This window comes from Nerophis lumbriciformis, linkage group LG03, assembly GCF_033978685.3.
Source record: "Nerophis lumbriciformis linkage group LG03, RoL_Nlum_v2.1, whole genome shotgun sequence".
In the NCBI taxonomy this organism is placed as follows: Eukaryota; Metazoa; Chordata; class Actinopteri; order Syngnathiformes; family Syngnathidae; genus Nerophis; species Nerophis lumbriciformis.
Window position 1 is genome coordinate 68,465,001 of NC_084550.2, and position 16,919 is coordinate 68,481,919.

At 38.7% G+C, this 16,919-nt stretch overlaps 1 protein-coding gene across 1 annotated transcript in view; it reads right to left on the reverse strand.

Annotated features, from left to right (window-relative positions):
- LOC133589222 (mitochondrial import inner membrane translocase subunit TIM44-like) overlaps nucleotides 1-16,919 on the reverse strand; it is a 40,705-nt gene that overhangs the window by 18,885 nt on the left and 4,901 nt on the right. Inside the window, exons 2-6 of the mRNA XM_061941891.1 lie at nucleotides 16,513-16,614; nucleotides 16,201-16,365; nucleotides 16,022-16,102; nucleotides 4,761-4,910; nucleotides 833-966 (exon numbers count right to left, since the gene is read on the reverse strand). Coding sequence (XP_061797875.1) covers nucleotides 833-966; nucleotides 4,761-4,910; nucleotides 16,022-16,102; nucleotides 16,201-16,365; nucleotides 16,513-16,614 — 632 coding nt within the window. The remainder of the gene's footprint in view (nucleotides 1-832; nucleotides 967-4,760; nucleotides 4,911-16,021; nucleotides 16,103-16,200; nucleotides 16,366-16,512; nucleotides 16,615-16,919) is intronic.

The following is a 16,919-nucleotide window of genomic DNA, read 5'->3' on the forward strand; positions in this document are numbered from 1 at the left end:
GCTACGTGATTTGCAAGAGCTGCGACGCTGTTTATGTCTACGACAGTCACAAAACCGGGACATCTAACATGGTGCATCACATTTGTGCAAAACCCCGAATCTCCACAAACACCCTGAGCATGAGCAGTTTCGTCCGCCGTGATCCCAGAAGAGTGCCACAGGATGTTAAAACAAGATAGAACGCAGCTGCCTGCAGCAGTTTGAGTGGCGCGAGCGCGCTTGGAGGTGTGCTCAGCGCGGCTCCCAGATAATTGCGCACTGGTGTGCGTCTGGGCCGTGACAGCGTGGCACGCATTGAATGTCTCTGCTGCATTGGATCAGTCTCCTTTCTTTAACAGGCAAAAGCTTTCACCAAATGATTCCCGGGCGCGGCCACCGCTGCTGCCCACTGCTCTCCTCACCTCCCAGGGGGTGATCAAGGGTGATGGGTCAAATGCAGAGAATAATCTCGCCACACCTAGTGTGTGTGTGACAATCATTGGTACTTTAACTTTAACTTTTTATAACCTCACTAATGCCTTGCATCGTCTGTATTAGATATATAACAACGGGCGGGTGCGGTTTTGATTAAATGTTAGTTCGGGTGGATGCGGATGGTTGACGACTTTTGTGATGCGGTTGCGGATGAAATAATTGCCTATCCGCGCATCTCTACTACGTACCAAATAAAATAGCTTCGACGTGGGTATTCCTTACATTAGGCGCACAGGGTTATAAGGCGCACTGTCGAGTTTTGAGACAAAAAAGGATTTTAAGTACGCCTTATTGTCCGGAAAATACGGTAGTCACTAAAAAAAATGTGTTTATTGTTTTCACAGCTGGAGCAACTTACGTATTCGGCTCAAACACTACAGTGTCATCAGCAGCTCCTTTTGACGAAAAATCACTCCTCTTCCTCAGCTGAGAAGGAGCTCTATACGGTCCGGCATCACCCACGTCGATCTCCTTCTTCATGTTCTCCACACCCTGGATGGATGACACACAGCTTTTTACGCTTAAGCCTCTAAAATGCATCACTGATACAGCTTAAAAAATATACTTGCCAAAGAATGCAATTTGAGGACAAGACAGTAAATTGTTATTGTCCTAATTACAGAACAAAAAGTATAAAACCATGACCCAATTCCTCAGCCCATGTCACAGTCAGCTGGGCAGTAACAATACCACAAACAAGGCAGAAAAAAGCAAACAGCAACAGAATAGAAGAAAGAAAGCAAAGCCATTAGCTCCTATGTGTCAAAGTCAAGGCCCGCGGCCCAGATCCGGCCCGCAAATGAATGATCTATGGCCCCCGGGATGATTATTGATTAGTATTAGAAGCGGCCCGCAGGCCACAGCCGCCTGCTGCTGTTTTGAGCGGACCAATATTCCATCAAAATGGGGTCCCAGGCACCCCATCAAGTCATATAAATGGGGTCCCACTTTTTGTAACCATTTTGAAAACAAATGATAAATGTATGCATTATCCTGTTATATCTCACATTCTATATTGTATTTTGGAAAAAGGTTGTCATAAACGTTACTTAATTCATTAAAAAAAAATAATACAAAAGGAAACACATTTTTATGCATCTGTATATTTATTTATTCAGTTATAAACATTCATTCACTTTCTTTGTTCCTTCATGGATCTAAACTACTTTCAACCTGATTGAAAATAAGATATTCTTCATCTCAGTATGTTAATAATGACTGACTTAATTATATATTACAAAACTGTTCTATTACTCATTCACGGATGTCATTTTACGATTAAAAAAAAGTCAGTAAATGAATGGATATATTTGTAAACGCTCTGAAGTGGGAAAGGGGTAGGATTACCGTATTTTTCGGACTATAAGTCGCAGTTTTTTTCATAGTTTGGCCGGGGGTGCGACTTATACTCAGGGGCGACTTATGTGTGAAATGATTAACACATTACCGTAAAATATCAAATAATATTATTTAGCTCATTCACGTAAGAGACTAGACCAGGGGTCGGCAACCCGCGGCTCCGGAGCCGCATGCGGCTCTTTGATCACTCTGATGCGGCTCAGCAGCTTACTTGCTGAACCCCGCAATTTTCCCGTGAGACTTCCGGATCTCAGTGCCTCTCGCAGAACATTAATATTCACCGATTTTCACCCTTACGGCTATAATAAGGGCGTGCCATGATGGTACAACATTTAGCGCCCTCTACAATCCGTATTAACAGCGTGCCAGCCCAACACTTGTTATACAATTTACATCTTCTGCTTGCACACGTACGTGACAGCAAGGAAAACATGGTCAACAGCCACAGAGGTTACACTGACGGTGGTCATATAAAACAACTTTAACACTCTTACTAATAACGCGCCACACTTTGAACCAAAACAAAACAAGAATGACAAACACATTTCGGGAGAACATCTGCACCTTAACACAACATAAACACAACAGAACAAACACCCAGAATCCCATGCAGCCCTGACTCTTCCGGGCTACATTATACACCCCTGCTATCACCAAACCCCGCCCCCACCCCAACCCTGCTCCCTCATACATCAACCCCCCCCCCCCCCTCTCTCTGTACGTCGGTTGAGGTGGGCGATGTTTGGTGGGGGGGGGGTGTATAATGTATCCCGGAAGAGTTAGGGCTGCATAGGATTCTGGGTATTTGTCCTGTTGTGTTTATGTTGTGTTACGGTGCAGATGTTCTCCCGAAATTTGTTTGTCATTCTTGTTTGGTGTGGGTTCACAGTGTGGCGCATTATTAGTAAGAGTGTTAAAGTTTGTTTTTTTTATACCGCCACCGTCAGTGTGACCTGTGTGGTTCTTGACCAAGTATGGCTTGCTGTCACCTACGTGAGCAAGCAGAAGCCCCATTTAAAGAGTGGTTGATCAGGCACGCTGGCTGTAGTGGGTGCTATATGCTGTACCATCACGGCGCGCATGACGCTGAGCCATTCATTTAAAACCCGCGTGCCGCACCAGCTTTCAAATTCCACATAACGGTATGGGCAGCGTGTCTGAGACCCCTGGTTTATACATAGCACAAAGCAAAAAAAAAAAACTTTGTATGCAGTGTTATTTCATTTAAAATTTCCAAAAATTTTTGCGGCTCCCATTGTCTTCTATAATTTGTGAAACTGGTCAAAATGGCTCTTTGACTGGTAAAGGTTGCCGACCCCTGGACTAGACGTATAAGATTTCATGAGATTTAGCGATTAGGAGTGACAGATTGTTTGGTAAACGTATAGCATGTTCTATACCGTATTTTCCGCACTATTAGCCGCACCTAAAAACCACAAATTTACTCAAAAGCTGACAGTGCGGCTTTTAACCCGGTGCGCTTTATATATGGATTAATATTACGATTCATTTTCATAAAGTTTCGATCTCGCAACTTCGGTAAACAGCCGCCATCTTTTTTCCCGGTAGAACAGGAAGCGCTTATTCTTCTACGCAAGCAACCGCCAAGGTAAGCACCCGCCCCCATAGAACAGGAAGCGCTTCTTCTTCTACTGTAAGCAACCACCCGCCCGCGTAGAAGAAGAAAAAGCGCGCGGATATACCGTACGTTTCATTTCCTTTGTGTGTTTACATCTGTAAAGACCACAAAATGGCTCCTACTAAGCGTCAGGGATCCGGTTCATGAAAAGACGCAATCTCTCCATCCGCACACGGATTACTATTTCACAGCAACTGATATTCCTGTGAACCGCACTGTGGATACAACGGGAGCACGTACGGTGAATATTCGCACCACAGGGAATGAGAAGTCATCCTTCACTGTGGTTCTAGCTTGCCATGCTAATGGCCAGAAACTTCCACCCATGGTGATATTCAAAAGGAAGACCTTGCCAAAAGAGACCTTTCCAGCCGGCGTCATCATAAAAGCTAACTCGAAGGGATGGATGAAGAAAAGATGAGCGAGTGGTTAAGGTAAGTTTAAGTTTACGCGAAGAGGCCGGGTGGCTTTTTTCACGCAGCTCTGTCCATGTTGATATACGATTCCATGCGCGCCCACATCACGCTGGTTTTAATATATTATTAAAGTTTGACTGACCTATCTGACTGTTTTTTTGACATTCCTTTAGCGCAGTTAGATGCGGCTTACAACACGGGGAGGCTTATAGGTGGACAAAGTTTTGAAATATGCCGTTCATTGAAGGCGCGGCTTTTAACCCAGGGCGCCTTATGGTGCGGAAAATACGGTATGTTATAGTTATTTGAATGACTCTTACCATAATATGTTACGTTAACATACCAGTTGGTTATTTATGCCTCATATAACGTACACTTATTCAGCCTGTTGTTCACTATTCTTTATTTATTTTAAATTGCCTTTCAAATGTCTATTCTTGGTGTTGGCTTTTATCAAATACATTTCCCCAAAAAATGCGACTTATACTTCAGTGCGACTTATATATGTTTGTTTCCTTCTTCATTATGCATTTTCGGCCGGTGCGACTTATACTCCGAAAAATACGGTAAATAAGCTTTGCTTCTTCCTACTCCTTTTCGGACATGATGTAAAGTGAAATGATATGAAATGGTGTGATGTATTGTACTGTAAGTGTGTTCATGTTCGAAATAAACTAAAGCCGGTATTTTTTTCTACATTTTTATTGTAATATTTTCAGAATGTGTTTCTTCTATTTTTGGCCAAAACAATCTGAAGTTGTCTTTATTTTTTAGTTTTAATACAATGATTTTAATAGTCCGGCCCGCGTGTGCACAGATTTTCCTCCATGAAGTCCCTGAGCTAAAATGACACCTAGCTTACTTCTCCTCACCTGTGAGATAGCCTTGAAGGCATCGGTCTTGCCCAATCGTTCTCCTCCCTTGGAGACCGTTTCAGCAGAGTGCATGGCAGTGCGTGCAGCTTCTTCCACGCCTTCTTTCATCTTCTTCCCAATGTCTGTGTGGCTCACCTTCTTGATAGCCTGTGTTAGAAAGGTACAGGAAACACACACAAAGCAAAGAAAAAAAAAAAAGCGGCTTGAAGATGGTCTGTAAAACATCATCTATGCAACATTTGGACCAAAGAACCTCCATCACATGTTATGTAGACCACAAGGAAGTCTTTTAAATAGGGATGTCCGATAATATCGGAATGCCGATATTATCGACCGATAAATGCTTTATCGGAAATGATCAGTATCGGTTTCAAAAAGTTACATTTATGACATTTTAAAACGCCGCTGTGTACACGGACGTAGGGAGAAGTACAGAGCGCCAATAAACCTTAAAAGGCACTGCCTTTGCATGCCGGCCCAATCACATAATATCTACGGCTTTTCACACACACAAGTGAATGCAATTCATACTTGGTCAACAGCCATACAGGTCACACTGAGGGTGGCCGTATAAACAACTTTAACACTGTTACAAATATGCGCCACACTGTGAACCCACACCAAGCAAGAATGACAAACACATTTCGGGAGAACATCCGCACTGAAACCCAACATAAACACAACAGAACAAATACCCAGAACCCCTCGCAGCACTAACTCGTCCGGGACGCTACAATATACACCCCCCGCTACCCCTACCCCAACCCCGCCCACCTCAACCTCCTCATGCTCTCTCAGGGAGAGCATGTCCCAAATTCCAAGCTGCTGTTTTGAGGCATGTTTAAAAAAAATAATGCACTTTGTGACTTCAATAATAAATATGGCAGTGCCATGTTGGCATTTTTTTCCATAACTTGAGTTGATTTATTTTGGAAAACCTTGTTACATTGTTTAATGCATCCAGCGGGGCATCACAACAAAATCAGGCATAATAATGTGTTAATTCCACGACTGTATATATCGGTTGATATCGGAATCGGTAATTAAGAGTTGGACAATATCGGAATATCGGCAAAAAAGCCATTATTGGACATCTCGAATTTTAAACTAAGAAAAAAATCATAAAATGACCCTTTCAATGCGCCTTATAATGCGGTTCTCTCTTTGTATGAAAAAAGACCTGAAAGACCCCCTCATCAGCAGTGCGCCTTGTAACCCGGTGCGCCCTATGGTGTGAAAAATACGGCAATTACTTTAGCTGTTACTAAAAAAAAAATAACAGTATTATTATAATTTATTATTGTTTTGCTCATATTTAGTTTTTGTGATTAATGGTTCTACGTTGCATTTGACTTTTGTGGCTGTATGTAATAATGACAGTGCTGAAGTAGCAGAAGGTTGCATCAGTTATGTGCTCTTTAATGTCTCTAAAGTCCTTTGCGTTCTTTAATGTTTCCATGCCAAGATTGCGTCCATTCAGCACTGCGCTCTTTCGTAGTTTTTGAGTTTTTCTATATTTTTTACATTGAACAAAGAGAGCACAGTCTACCAAGTCAAATTCCTTGCGTGTTAAAGGGGAACATTATCACCAGACCTATGTAAGCGTCAATATATACCTTGATGTTGCAGAAAAAAGACCATATATTTTTTTAACCGATTTCCGAACTCTAAATGGGTGAATTTTGGCGAAATAAACGCCTTTCTAATATTCGCTCTCGGAGCGATGACGTCACAATGTGACGTCGAATCGGGAAGCAATCCGCCATTTTCTCAAACACTGAGTCAAATCAGCTCTGTTATTTTCCGTTTTTCCGACTGTTTTCCGTACCTTGGAGACATCATGCCTCGTCGGTGTGTTGTCGGAGGGTGTAACAACACGAACAGGGACGGATTCAAGTTGCACCAGTGGCCCAAAGATGCCAAAGTGGCAAGAAATTGGACGTTTGTTCCGCACACTTTACCGACGAAAGCTATGCTACGACAGAGATGGCAAGAATGTGTGGATATCCTGCGACACTCAAAGCAGATGCATTTCCAACGATAAAGTCAAAGAAATCTGCCGCCACACCCCCATTGAATCTGCCGGAGTGTGTGAGCAATTCAGGGACAAAGGACCTCGCTAGCACGGCAAGCAATGGCGGCAGTTTGTTCCCGCAGACGAGCGAGCTAAACCCCCTGGATGTCTTGGCTCACACCGTCCCGAAGATGATCAAGAGAAGAATATCGACCCTAGCTTCCCTGGCCTGCTGACATGAGGGTATGTCTCCAGAATATATTAATTGATAAAAACTGGGCTGTCTGCACTCTCAAAGTGCATGTTGTTGCCAAATGTATTTCATATGCTGTAAACCTAGTTCATAGTTGTTAGTTTCCTTTAATGCCAAACAAACACATACCAATCGTTGGTTAGAAGGCGATCGCCGAATTCGTCCTCGCTTTCTCCCGTGTCGCTGGCTGTCGTGTCGTTTTCGTCGGTTTCGCTTGCATACGGTTCAAACCGATATGGCTCAATAGCTTCAGTTTCTTCTTCAATTTCGTTTTCGCTACCTGCCTCCACACTACAACCATCCGTTTCAATACATGCGTAATCTGTTGAATCGCTTAAGCCGCTGAAATCCGAGTCTAAATCCGAGCTAATGTCGCTATAGCTTGCTGTTCTTTCCGCCATGTTTGTTTGTGTTGGCTTCACTATGTGACGTCACAGGAAAATGGACGGGTGTATATAACGATGGTTAAAATCAGACACTTTGAAGCTTTTATTAGGGATATTGCGTGATGGGTAAAATTTTGAAAAAAACTTAGAAAAATATAATAAGCCACTGGGAACTGATTTTTAATGGTTTTAACAATTCTGAAATTGTGATAATGTTCCCCTTTAACGTACTTGGACAATAAAGCTGATTCTAATTCTTCCCAACATTGGCGAGTAAGTATTTTGTTCCTCATGTGAGCTCTACAGCCTGCTTCATTGACTACCTACAGAAGAAAGAAGGTGGGTCCTACATTTTATCTCCAAATGACCCCTTTGGGTCTAAAATCGTGTGTCAATAAAAGTGTTTATTTCTATGACGGCTTAAAGGGGAACTGCACTTTTTATGGGGAATTTTCCCTATCGTTTACAATCACTATGAGACAAGAAGACAAATGTTTTCTAACATATAAAAATCGGCTCGTTCTTGGTGGCTAGTGTTGCGTTTTGGACCAGTTGTTCCTCCCAGGGAATTCAAGTCACAATTCGCTCCCAAGTTCTTTCCGACACCTAAAGCTGAGTTGAAAAACCACCAGAGACAGAATAGGTATTTTGTTGTATATTCTCAAAGCTTTGCCAATATACATTTTGATTGAGACCAGTCTAACCCTAGAACATTCTATCGCGCCTCCCCAAAATGGTCTGTCTTCCTAACGCCAAAAACCTCTCTTTCCTTCCCCCTCCCTAGCCATAACACAAGCACAACGTCTCCCTAGCCATAATACATTCCAAAGAACTCAAGGTTAACACACACAGTTTGCTTGCTGACAGAGCATCAAGAGAAGAAGTGGAAAACACTGTTTTCAAATATGACAAAGAAATGGAAGAAGTACAACTTAAATTCGGATATATGTAAATATCTGCCTCCGACACTAGCAATGCAGCTAATGGGAGCAATCAATTCTACCTCAAAATCACTTTAAAAATGCATTCAACGTCTAGGTCCTGAGTATATAAAGTCACCAAAAAAAATGGATAATGAAGGCAAAATAGTGAGGAGTGTCCTGACCAGATATTGAGATCCCGAGATTGATTGACAGCGCACTGGATTCCAGTTAATTGAAATACTACAACACTGGATATTGTTCATATAAGTTACATTTAATTTAAAGGGGAACATTATCACAATTTCAGAAGGGTTAAAACCATTAAAAATCAGTTCCCAGTGGCTTATTTTATTTTTCGAAGTTTTTTTCAAAATTTTACCCATCACGCAATATCCCTAAAAAAAGCTTCAAAGTGCCTGATTTTAACCATCGTTATATACACCCGTCTATTTTCTTGTGACGTCACATAGTGATGCCAAAACAAACAAACATGCCGGAAAGAACAGCAAGGTATAGCGACATTAGCTCGGATTCAGACTCGGATTTCAGCGGCTTAAGCGAAATTGAAGAAGAAACTGAAGCTATTGAGCCATATCGGTTTGAACCGTATGCAAGCGAAACCGACAAAAACGACACGACAGCCAGCTACGCGGGAGAAAGCGAGGACGAATTCGGCGATCGCCTTCTAACCAACGATTGGTATGTGTTTGTTTTTAAGTGTTGTAATGTTTTTAAGCTAAATTATTGGTAAACACAGTTTATGTATAATAATTTACGTAAAAACCGCGAGTAATGAATAAAGTTTTCATCAATTAATATATTCTGTAGACATACCCTCATTCGCTCTCTTTTCCTGAAAGCTGATCTGTCCAGTTTTGGAGTTGATGTCAGCAGGCCAGGGAAGCTAGGGTCGATATTCTTCTCTTGATCATCTTCGGTGGCATAAGGGACGGTAGAAGCGGTGTGAGCCAAGACATCCAGGGGGTTGAGCTCACTCGTCTGCGGGAACAAACTGCCGCCATTGCTTGCCGTCCTACCGAGGTCCTTTGTCCCTGAATTGCTCACACACTCCGGCAGATTCAATGGGGGTCTGGCGGCAGATTTCTTTGACTTTATCGTTGGAAATGCATCTGCTTTGAGTGTTCGCAGAATAGCCACACATTCTTGCCATCTCTGTCGTAGCATAGCTTTCGTCGGTAAAGTGTGCGGAACAAACGACTGACCATTTTCGTCGGCTTTCCCCACACCCTCGTATTTTGAACAAATTTCGTCCAAATTCTTGCCACTTTCGCATCTTTGGGCCACTGGTGCAACTTGAATCCGTCCCTGTTCGTGTTGTTACACCCTCCGACAACACACCGACGAGGCATGATGTCTCCAAAGTACGGAAAACAGTCGAAAAAACGGAAAATAACAGAGCTGATTTGATTCGGTGTTTGAGAAAATGGCGGATTGCTTCCCGATGTGACGTCATCGCTCCGAGAGCGAATAATAGAAAGGCGTTTAATTCGCCAAAATTCACCCATTTAGAGTTCGGAAATCGGTTAAAAAAAAAAAAGGTCTTTTTTCTGCAACATCAAGGTATATATTGACGCTTACATAGGTCTGGTGATAATGTTCCCCTTTAAGAACTTGCACATAAAGCAACACTGGAGGTGACTATGACGTGCGCATTTTCCGCGCATGCGCACTGGGTTGCGTTGCGCCGGCGGACGGAGGGGGGAGGGGGTGTTAAACGACCATTGTGTGTGTGTGTGTGTGGACAAGGATAAGGTTAGGTGGGATTTACCCTGGATAACCTTATGTTGGAGATGCACTTTTTTTTGTAACTTTTTCCTTATCGTTCACAATCATGAGAGACAAGAAGACAAAATGTTGTTTTTTTCCCGCTTTCTAAAATATAAAAATCGGCTCGTTCTAGATGGCTAGCAATGCAGCTAATGTTAGCAATCAATTCTACCTCTAAATCACTTTAAAATGCATTCAAAAAGCATCAACAATACTTCATTTACGTTCTGTAACCTGTATAATAACCAAACTGTAGCAACATTGTTATTGTAAGAGTGAACACTGAGGAACTATTTTTCCAGCATAGTAAAAATACATCGGCGTGCTACGGCATACCTGCCAACTTTTGAAATCAGAAAAACCTAGTAGCCAGGGTCCAAGGGCCGCAGGCCCCGTTAGGTCCAGGACAAAGTCCTGGTGGAGGGTTCAGGGCTTCGCCCCCCGACGCAAAATGATTATTAGCATTCAGACAGGTTAAAATGTTGCTAAAACCATCACTTTTCTATCAGTCACAGTGACTTTTCAAAACAAAAATATTACAGCAAAAATCATACGGGTTGATTGACATGTTTATTCTGTAAGCTAACTTCAATAGTTTGAAATTATTTTGACAGTTAATGCCAGTTATCCTGTCAACCTTTCACAAGACTTCAATTTGTTAATTGAAAGTATAAACAGTATAAACACTTTTTACAGTAAACAAATGGTAAAACAGTACTAAACAATTCCATTAAAAAAAAAATTGGTGTCATTATTAACTTTCTGTCCAAGCTTGTATAATCTACTGCCTTGTTCAATTGTAAAAAATATTCTGTGCCTAAAATTCACATTTCTATCACAATGATCATACTGTAAACATGGTAAGCTAACTTCATTAAAATTAATAGTCCTGTCAATAGCATGGAATTACAATTCAAATGTAGTTTTTTTGTAAGCCTTTCAAAAGAATTCAAAATATGAAAAATTAATGAAAATTAATTTAAGCCATCAGACACTTGAAAAGTGGCACATCACATCTCTAATGTAATCATTTGAACTTTTCAACAGAAATAGCACTGCAAAAATATTAAGGACATACTTCTGTATTTTGGTAGTTATGCTGTCAACATTTAACAAGATTTCTTCAACTTGGACTTGAAAGCATAAATAGTATAAACACTTTTAACAGTATAACAGTACTAAACAATTCCAATAGATAACATTGGTGTCATTACCTTTTTGTGGTTAAAATCCAAATTTCTTCTATCAGATTGATCATACTGCAAAAATGATATGGTAACTTTATGATAAGTTTACTTGAAGTGGCATAAAACACTGAAAGTGATTGTTCCTATAACCCCTTTGTTTCAAATGTTTGTTCCACTTGTGGCAGTCGGGCACCAGCATACCGTCTTTGACAACTTGAAGTGGCATAAAACACTGAAAGTGATTGTTCCTATAACCCCTTTGTTTTAAATGTTTTATGCCACTTCAAGTTGTCAAAGACGTGCTGTGAAATACAGCCGACAGGATTGCGCACCAAACACGAAGCAAGGCCAAAGCGCATGCATGGTGCAGGAGAACAAAGGACTTCTTTCATTTAAGGTTTGTGATAAACCATCAAACTCATTCGTTAAAAGGACTCTATAGTAATATAAAGTGAGTTTTTCTGGACATTATCATGCAAGAAAAGTTTATTTTTGGGACCGCCATCACCGCGTAATGATTTTTAAAGGTTGCATTACAAACATTTAACTGTCCCATGTGATCAGCCAGTGCGATTGGAAGTCCATGCTCAATTATTGCCTCCGTAAATAAAACTTCGGCATTTATCACATCCAAAGAATCTGTTTGGGCGACGAAAAACGTTGAAAGTTTTCCACTTGTATCGCTAGCAACGGCATTAGACTTGTGGTTTTTTGTCCCAACGTTTTACATCGCTAATTCCTCCGTGTCCGATCGAAAAATCTTGTCTGCACAAGGTGCAATTCGCGTAGTTTTCACCCTTTTTTTTTTTTAAATTAATGAAAAACCGTATTTTTTATCACTGCAACCGTAACCCGGAATAGGTTGATGAAAACCGTACTAATTACGGGAAAACCGGAGTAGTTGGCAGGTATGCTACGGTATTAGCCGGAACAGATAAGCCAGCTTCTACGTCAGCACGAAACGCGTTTTAAGTTTGTAATGCACAACACTGATAGAACACCAATCTGTACTGAGTGAAAAACATGAACAATCATATTACAGTATCTGTAAAGTATTATTTCATGTTTTGTTTGTACACAGCTAGCCAGACATGTACTTAGTGTACGGTGATGTGCTGCACGTATCATGATCAATATTATGGTGGCTCACTCGATAGACAGTTGTCTGTTAGGTCCAGCTGGCCGGGGATGTTTCCTGTTGATTTGGGTAAACAATCTATTAATACGGCAGAGCTTGGCTCAAAAGTTCCAGATTTGCAGCGTGACCATGTCGCACTCTCTCAGCTTACGTCTGCTCCAACGTTTCAGCGTCTTCTTCATTCTCGCTTCCATAAGCAGCAGTTCATCCTCCGTATATTCAGCTTCAAAAAGATAAGGTTGTGAATCCTCATTTGTCCAAAAATAGTCGTCTTCGTTGTTTGTTTCCAAGTCTGCCATGATTAGAAAACACTCGCGTTCTGGGAGTAGAGACATATTTGTTGCAGGAAGTCAGAAGTGCACTGCTATGGAAACGAAAATAAATGCGCCAAAGAAGTAGTTCCGGCTGTGCATAAAATGACCAAAATATTGTACATATTACATATTGTTATGAAGGTGTCTGTTACTACATTATATGTATATATATATACTTGCAGTGTGTATATTGTACATATTACATATTGTTATGAAGGTGTCTGTTACTACATTATATATATACTTGCAGTGTGTATATTGTACATATTACATATTGTTATGAAGGTGTCTGTTACTACATTATATATATACTTGCAGTGTGTATATTGTACATATTGTTATGAAGGTGTCTGTTACTACATTATATATATATACTTGCAGTGTGTATATTGTACATATTACATATTGTTATGAAGGTGTCTGTTACTACATTATATATATACTTGCAGTGTGCATATTGTACATATTACATATTGTTATGAAGGCGTCTGTTACTACATTATATATATACTTGCAGTGTGTATATTGTACATATTACATATTGTTATGAAGGTGTCTGTTACTACATTATATATATACTTGCAGTGTGTATATTGTACATATTACATACTGTTATGAAGGTGTCTGTTACTACATTATATATATACTTGCAGTTTGTATATTGTACATATTACATATTGTTATGAAGGTGTCTGTTACTACATTATATATATACTTGCAGTGTGTATATTGTACATATTACATATTGTTATGAAGGTGTCTGTTACTACATTATATATATACTTGCAGTGTGCATATTGTACATATTACATATTGTTATGAAGGTGTCTGTTACTACATTATGTATATACTTGCAGTGTGTATATTGTACATATTACATACTGTTATGAAGGTGTCTGTTACTACATTATATATATACTTGCAGTTTGTATATTGTACATATTACATATTGTTATGAAGGTGTCTGTTACTACATTATATATATACTTGCAGTTTGCATATTGTACATATTACATATTGTTATGAAGGTGTCTGTTACTACATTATATATATACTTGCAGTGTGTATATTGTACATATTACATATTGTTATGAAGGTGTCTGTTACTACATTATATATATACTTGCAGTGTGCATATTGTACATATTACATATTGTTATGAAGGCGTCTGTTACTACATTATATATATACTTGCAGTGTGTATATTGTACATATTACATATTGTTATGAAGGTGCCTGTTACTACATTATATATATACTTGCAGTGTGTATATTGTACATATTACATACTGTTATGAAGGTGTCTGTTACTACATTATATATATACTTACAGTGTGTATATAGTACATATTGTTATGAAGGTGTCTGTTACTACATTATATATATACTTGCAGTGTGTATATAGTACATATTGTTATGAAGGTGTCTGTTACTACATTATATATATACTTGCAGTGTGTATATTGTACATATTACATATTGTTATGAAGGTGCCTGTTACTACATTATATATATACTTGCAGTGTGTATATTGTACATATTGTTATGAAGGTGTCTGTTACTACATTATATATATATACTTGCAGTGTGTATATTGTACATATTACATATTGTTATGAACTGTTACTACATTATATATATACTTGCAGTGTGTATATTGTACATATTACATATTGTTATGAAGGTGTCTGTTACTACATTATATATATACTTGCAGTGTGCATATTGTACATATTACATATTGTTATGAAGGCGTCTGTTACTACATTATATATATACTTGCAGTGTGTATATTGTACATATTACATATTGTTATGAAGGTGTCTGTTACTACATTATATATATACTTGCAGTGTGTATATTGTACATATTACATACTGTTATGAAGGTGTCTGTTACTACATTATATATATACTTGCAGTTTGTATATTGTACATATTACATATTGTTATGAAGGTGTCTGTTACTACATTATATATATACTTGCAGTGTGTATATTGTACATATTACATATTGTTATGAAGGTGTCTGTTACTACATTATATATATACTTGCAGTGTGCATATTGTACATATTACATATTGTTATGAAGGTGTCTGTTACTACATTATGTATATACTTGCAGTGTGTATATTGTACATATTACATACTGTTATGAAGGTGTCTGTTACTACATTATATATATACTTGCAGTTTGTATATTGTACATATTACATATTGTTATGAAGGTGTCTGTTACTACATTATATATATACTTGCAGTTTGCATATTGTACATATTACATATTGTTATGAAGGTGTCTGTTACTACATTATATATATACTTGCAGTGTGTATATTGTACATATTACATATTGTTATGAAGGTGTCTGTTACTACATTATATATATACTTGCAGTGTGCATATTGTACATATTACATATTGTTATGAAGGCGTCTGTTACTACATTATATATATACTTGCAGTGTGTATATTGTACATATTACATATTGTTATGAAGGTGCCTGTTACTACATTATATATATACTTGCAGTGTGTATATTGTACATATTACATACTGTTATGAAGGTGTCTGTTACTACATTATATATATACTTACAGTGTGTATATAGTACATATTGTTATGAAGGTGTCTGTTACTACATTATATATATACTTGCAGCGTGTATATAGTACATATTGTTATGAAGGTGTCTGTTACTACATTATATATATACTTGCAGTGTGTATATTGTACATATTACATATTGTTATGAAGGTGTCTGTTACTACATTATATATATACTTACAGTGTTTATATTGTACATATTACATATTGTTATGAAGGTGTCTGTTACTACATTATATATATACTTGCAGTGTGTATATTGTACATATTACATATTGTTATGAAGGTGTCTGTTACTACATTATATATATGCACTTGCAGTGTGTATATAAAACGTTGGAGGGTTTTGAAGTTGTTTTAGAGGCTCGGAAGACTACAACGGTGAACCCCATTAGCCACATCTTGAAAGCGTTTTTTTATCGAATTTAAAATCATAAAAATACAAATTAAAAGTGTTATTGTCTCTCAATGATTGTGAACGTTAGGAAAAAATTCCAAAAAAGTGCAGTTCCCCTTTAAGTGAGCATAACAATAATAACACTGTGGACTGGGACTTGATAAGTTGGTCAACTTAAGACAGGTTGTCCACATAAACAAGGTCAACTTAAACAGGTTTGACTGCATTTTGGTTTTGTTTTGTAATTTACCTCCTTCATAGATTCCAACGAGAAGTCCAGTGTCTTTTTAAATACTTCAGAGGTCCTCACTGTCTCCGACTCTATTGATCTCTTCAGGAAAACAACACAAATTAAAATGTAATTGCAATTGATACTGAAAACACACCCAAAAAAACTACTATCAGTTAATAAGTGTGGGGATTTCTTACATATTTCCTGCGTGCCTGTTGGAGTGCATTTGATTCCTCCAGCCTCTTGGCCTCATCTCTGAACTTTTTGATGTTCTCCTTCAGCTCCCGATTGTCACTGAACTCTTGACGAAGGTTGTCCACAAACTCTCCCAGGAAACCTTTACGTCCTGAGGCATATCGCACCTGATGAAACAATGCGCAGTGTTACATTCTTGGAAATAAAAAAACACATTTAAAACTCACACACTCCTTTTTTTCTTAACCATACACACAAACAAAAAGCAAACCACACGACACAATGTCATGTTTAAAATAGAACTTATGGTTTACCTGCAATGCTGCTGCACTCCTGTGTAATCTGTAAGCCTCTCCTCTAAAACAGGAGGACACCAGTGGCCGGGAGCAAGGTGGCAAAACATTTTTACCAAGCAGCTGCAATGAAGACAACATCCTCAATTCTTCATCACTAATGAAAACATACATGACAAATTGTAATCGTGTGAACAGTAGCATGGAATTATTAAATAGCTATATTGGGAAATATTGCCATAACCCAACTGAATGTGCAATATTTACTCAGTTGAAATGACAAAGTACAGTACAGGCTAAAAGTTTGGACACACTTACTCATTCAATGCATTTTCTTTATTTTCATGACTATTAACATTGTAGATTGTCACATCAAAACTATGAATGAACACATGTGGAGTTATGTACTTGACAAAAAAAAAGTGAAA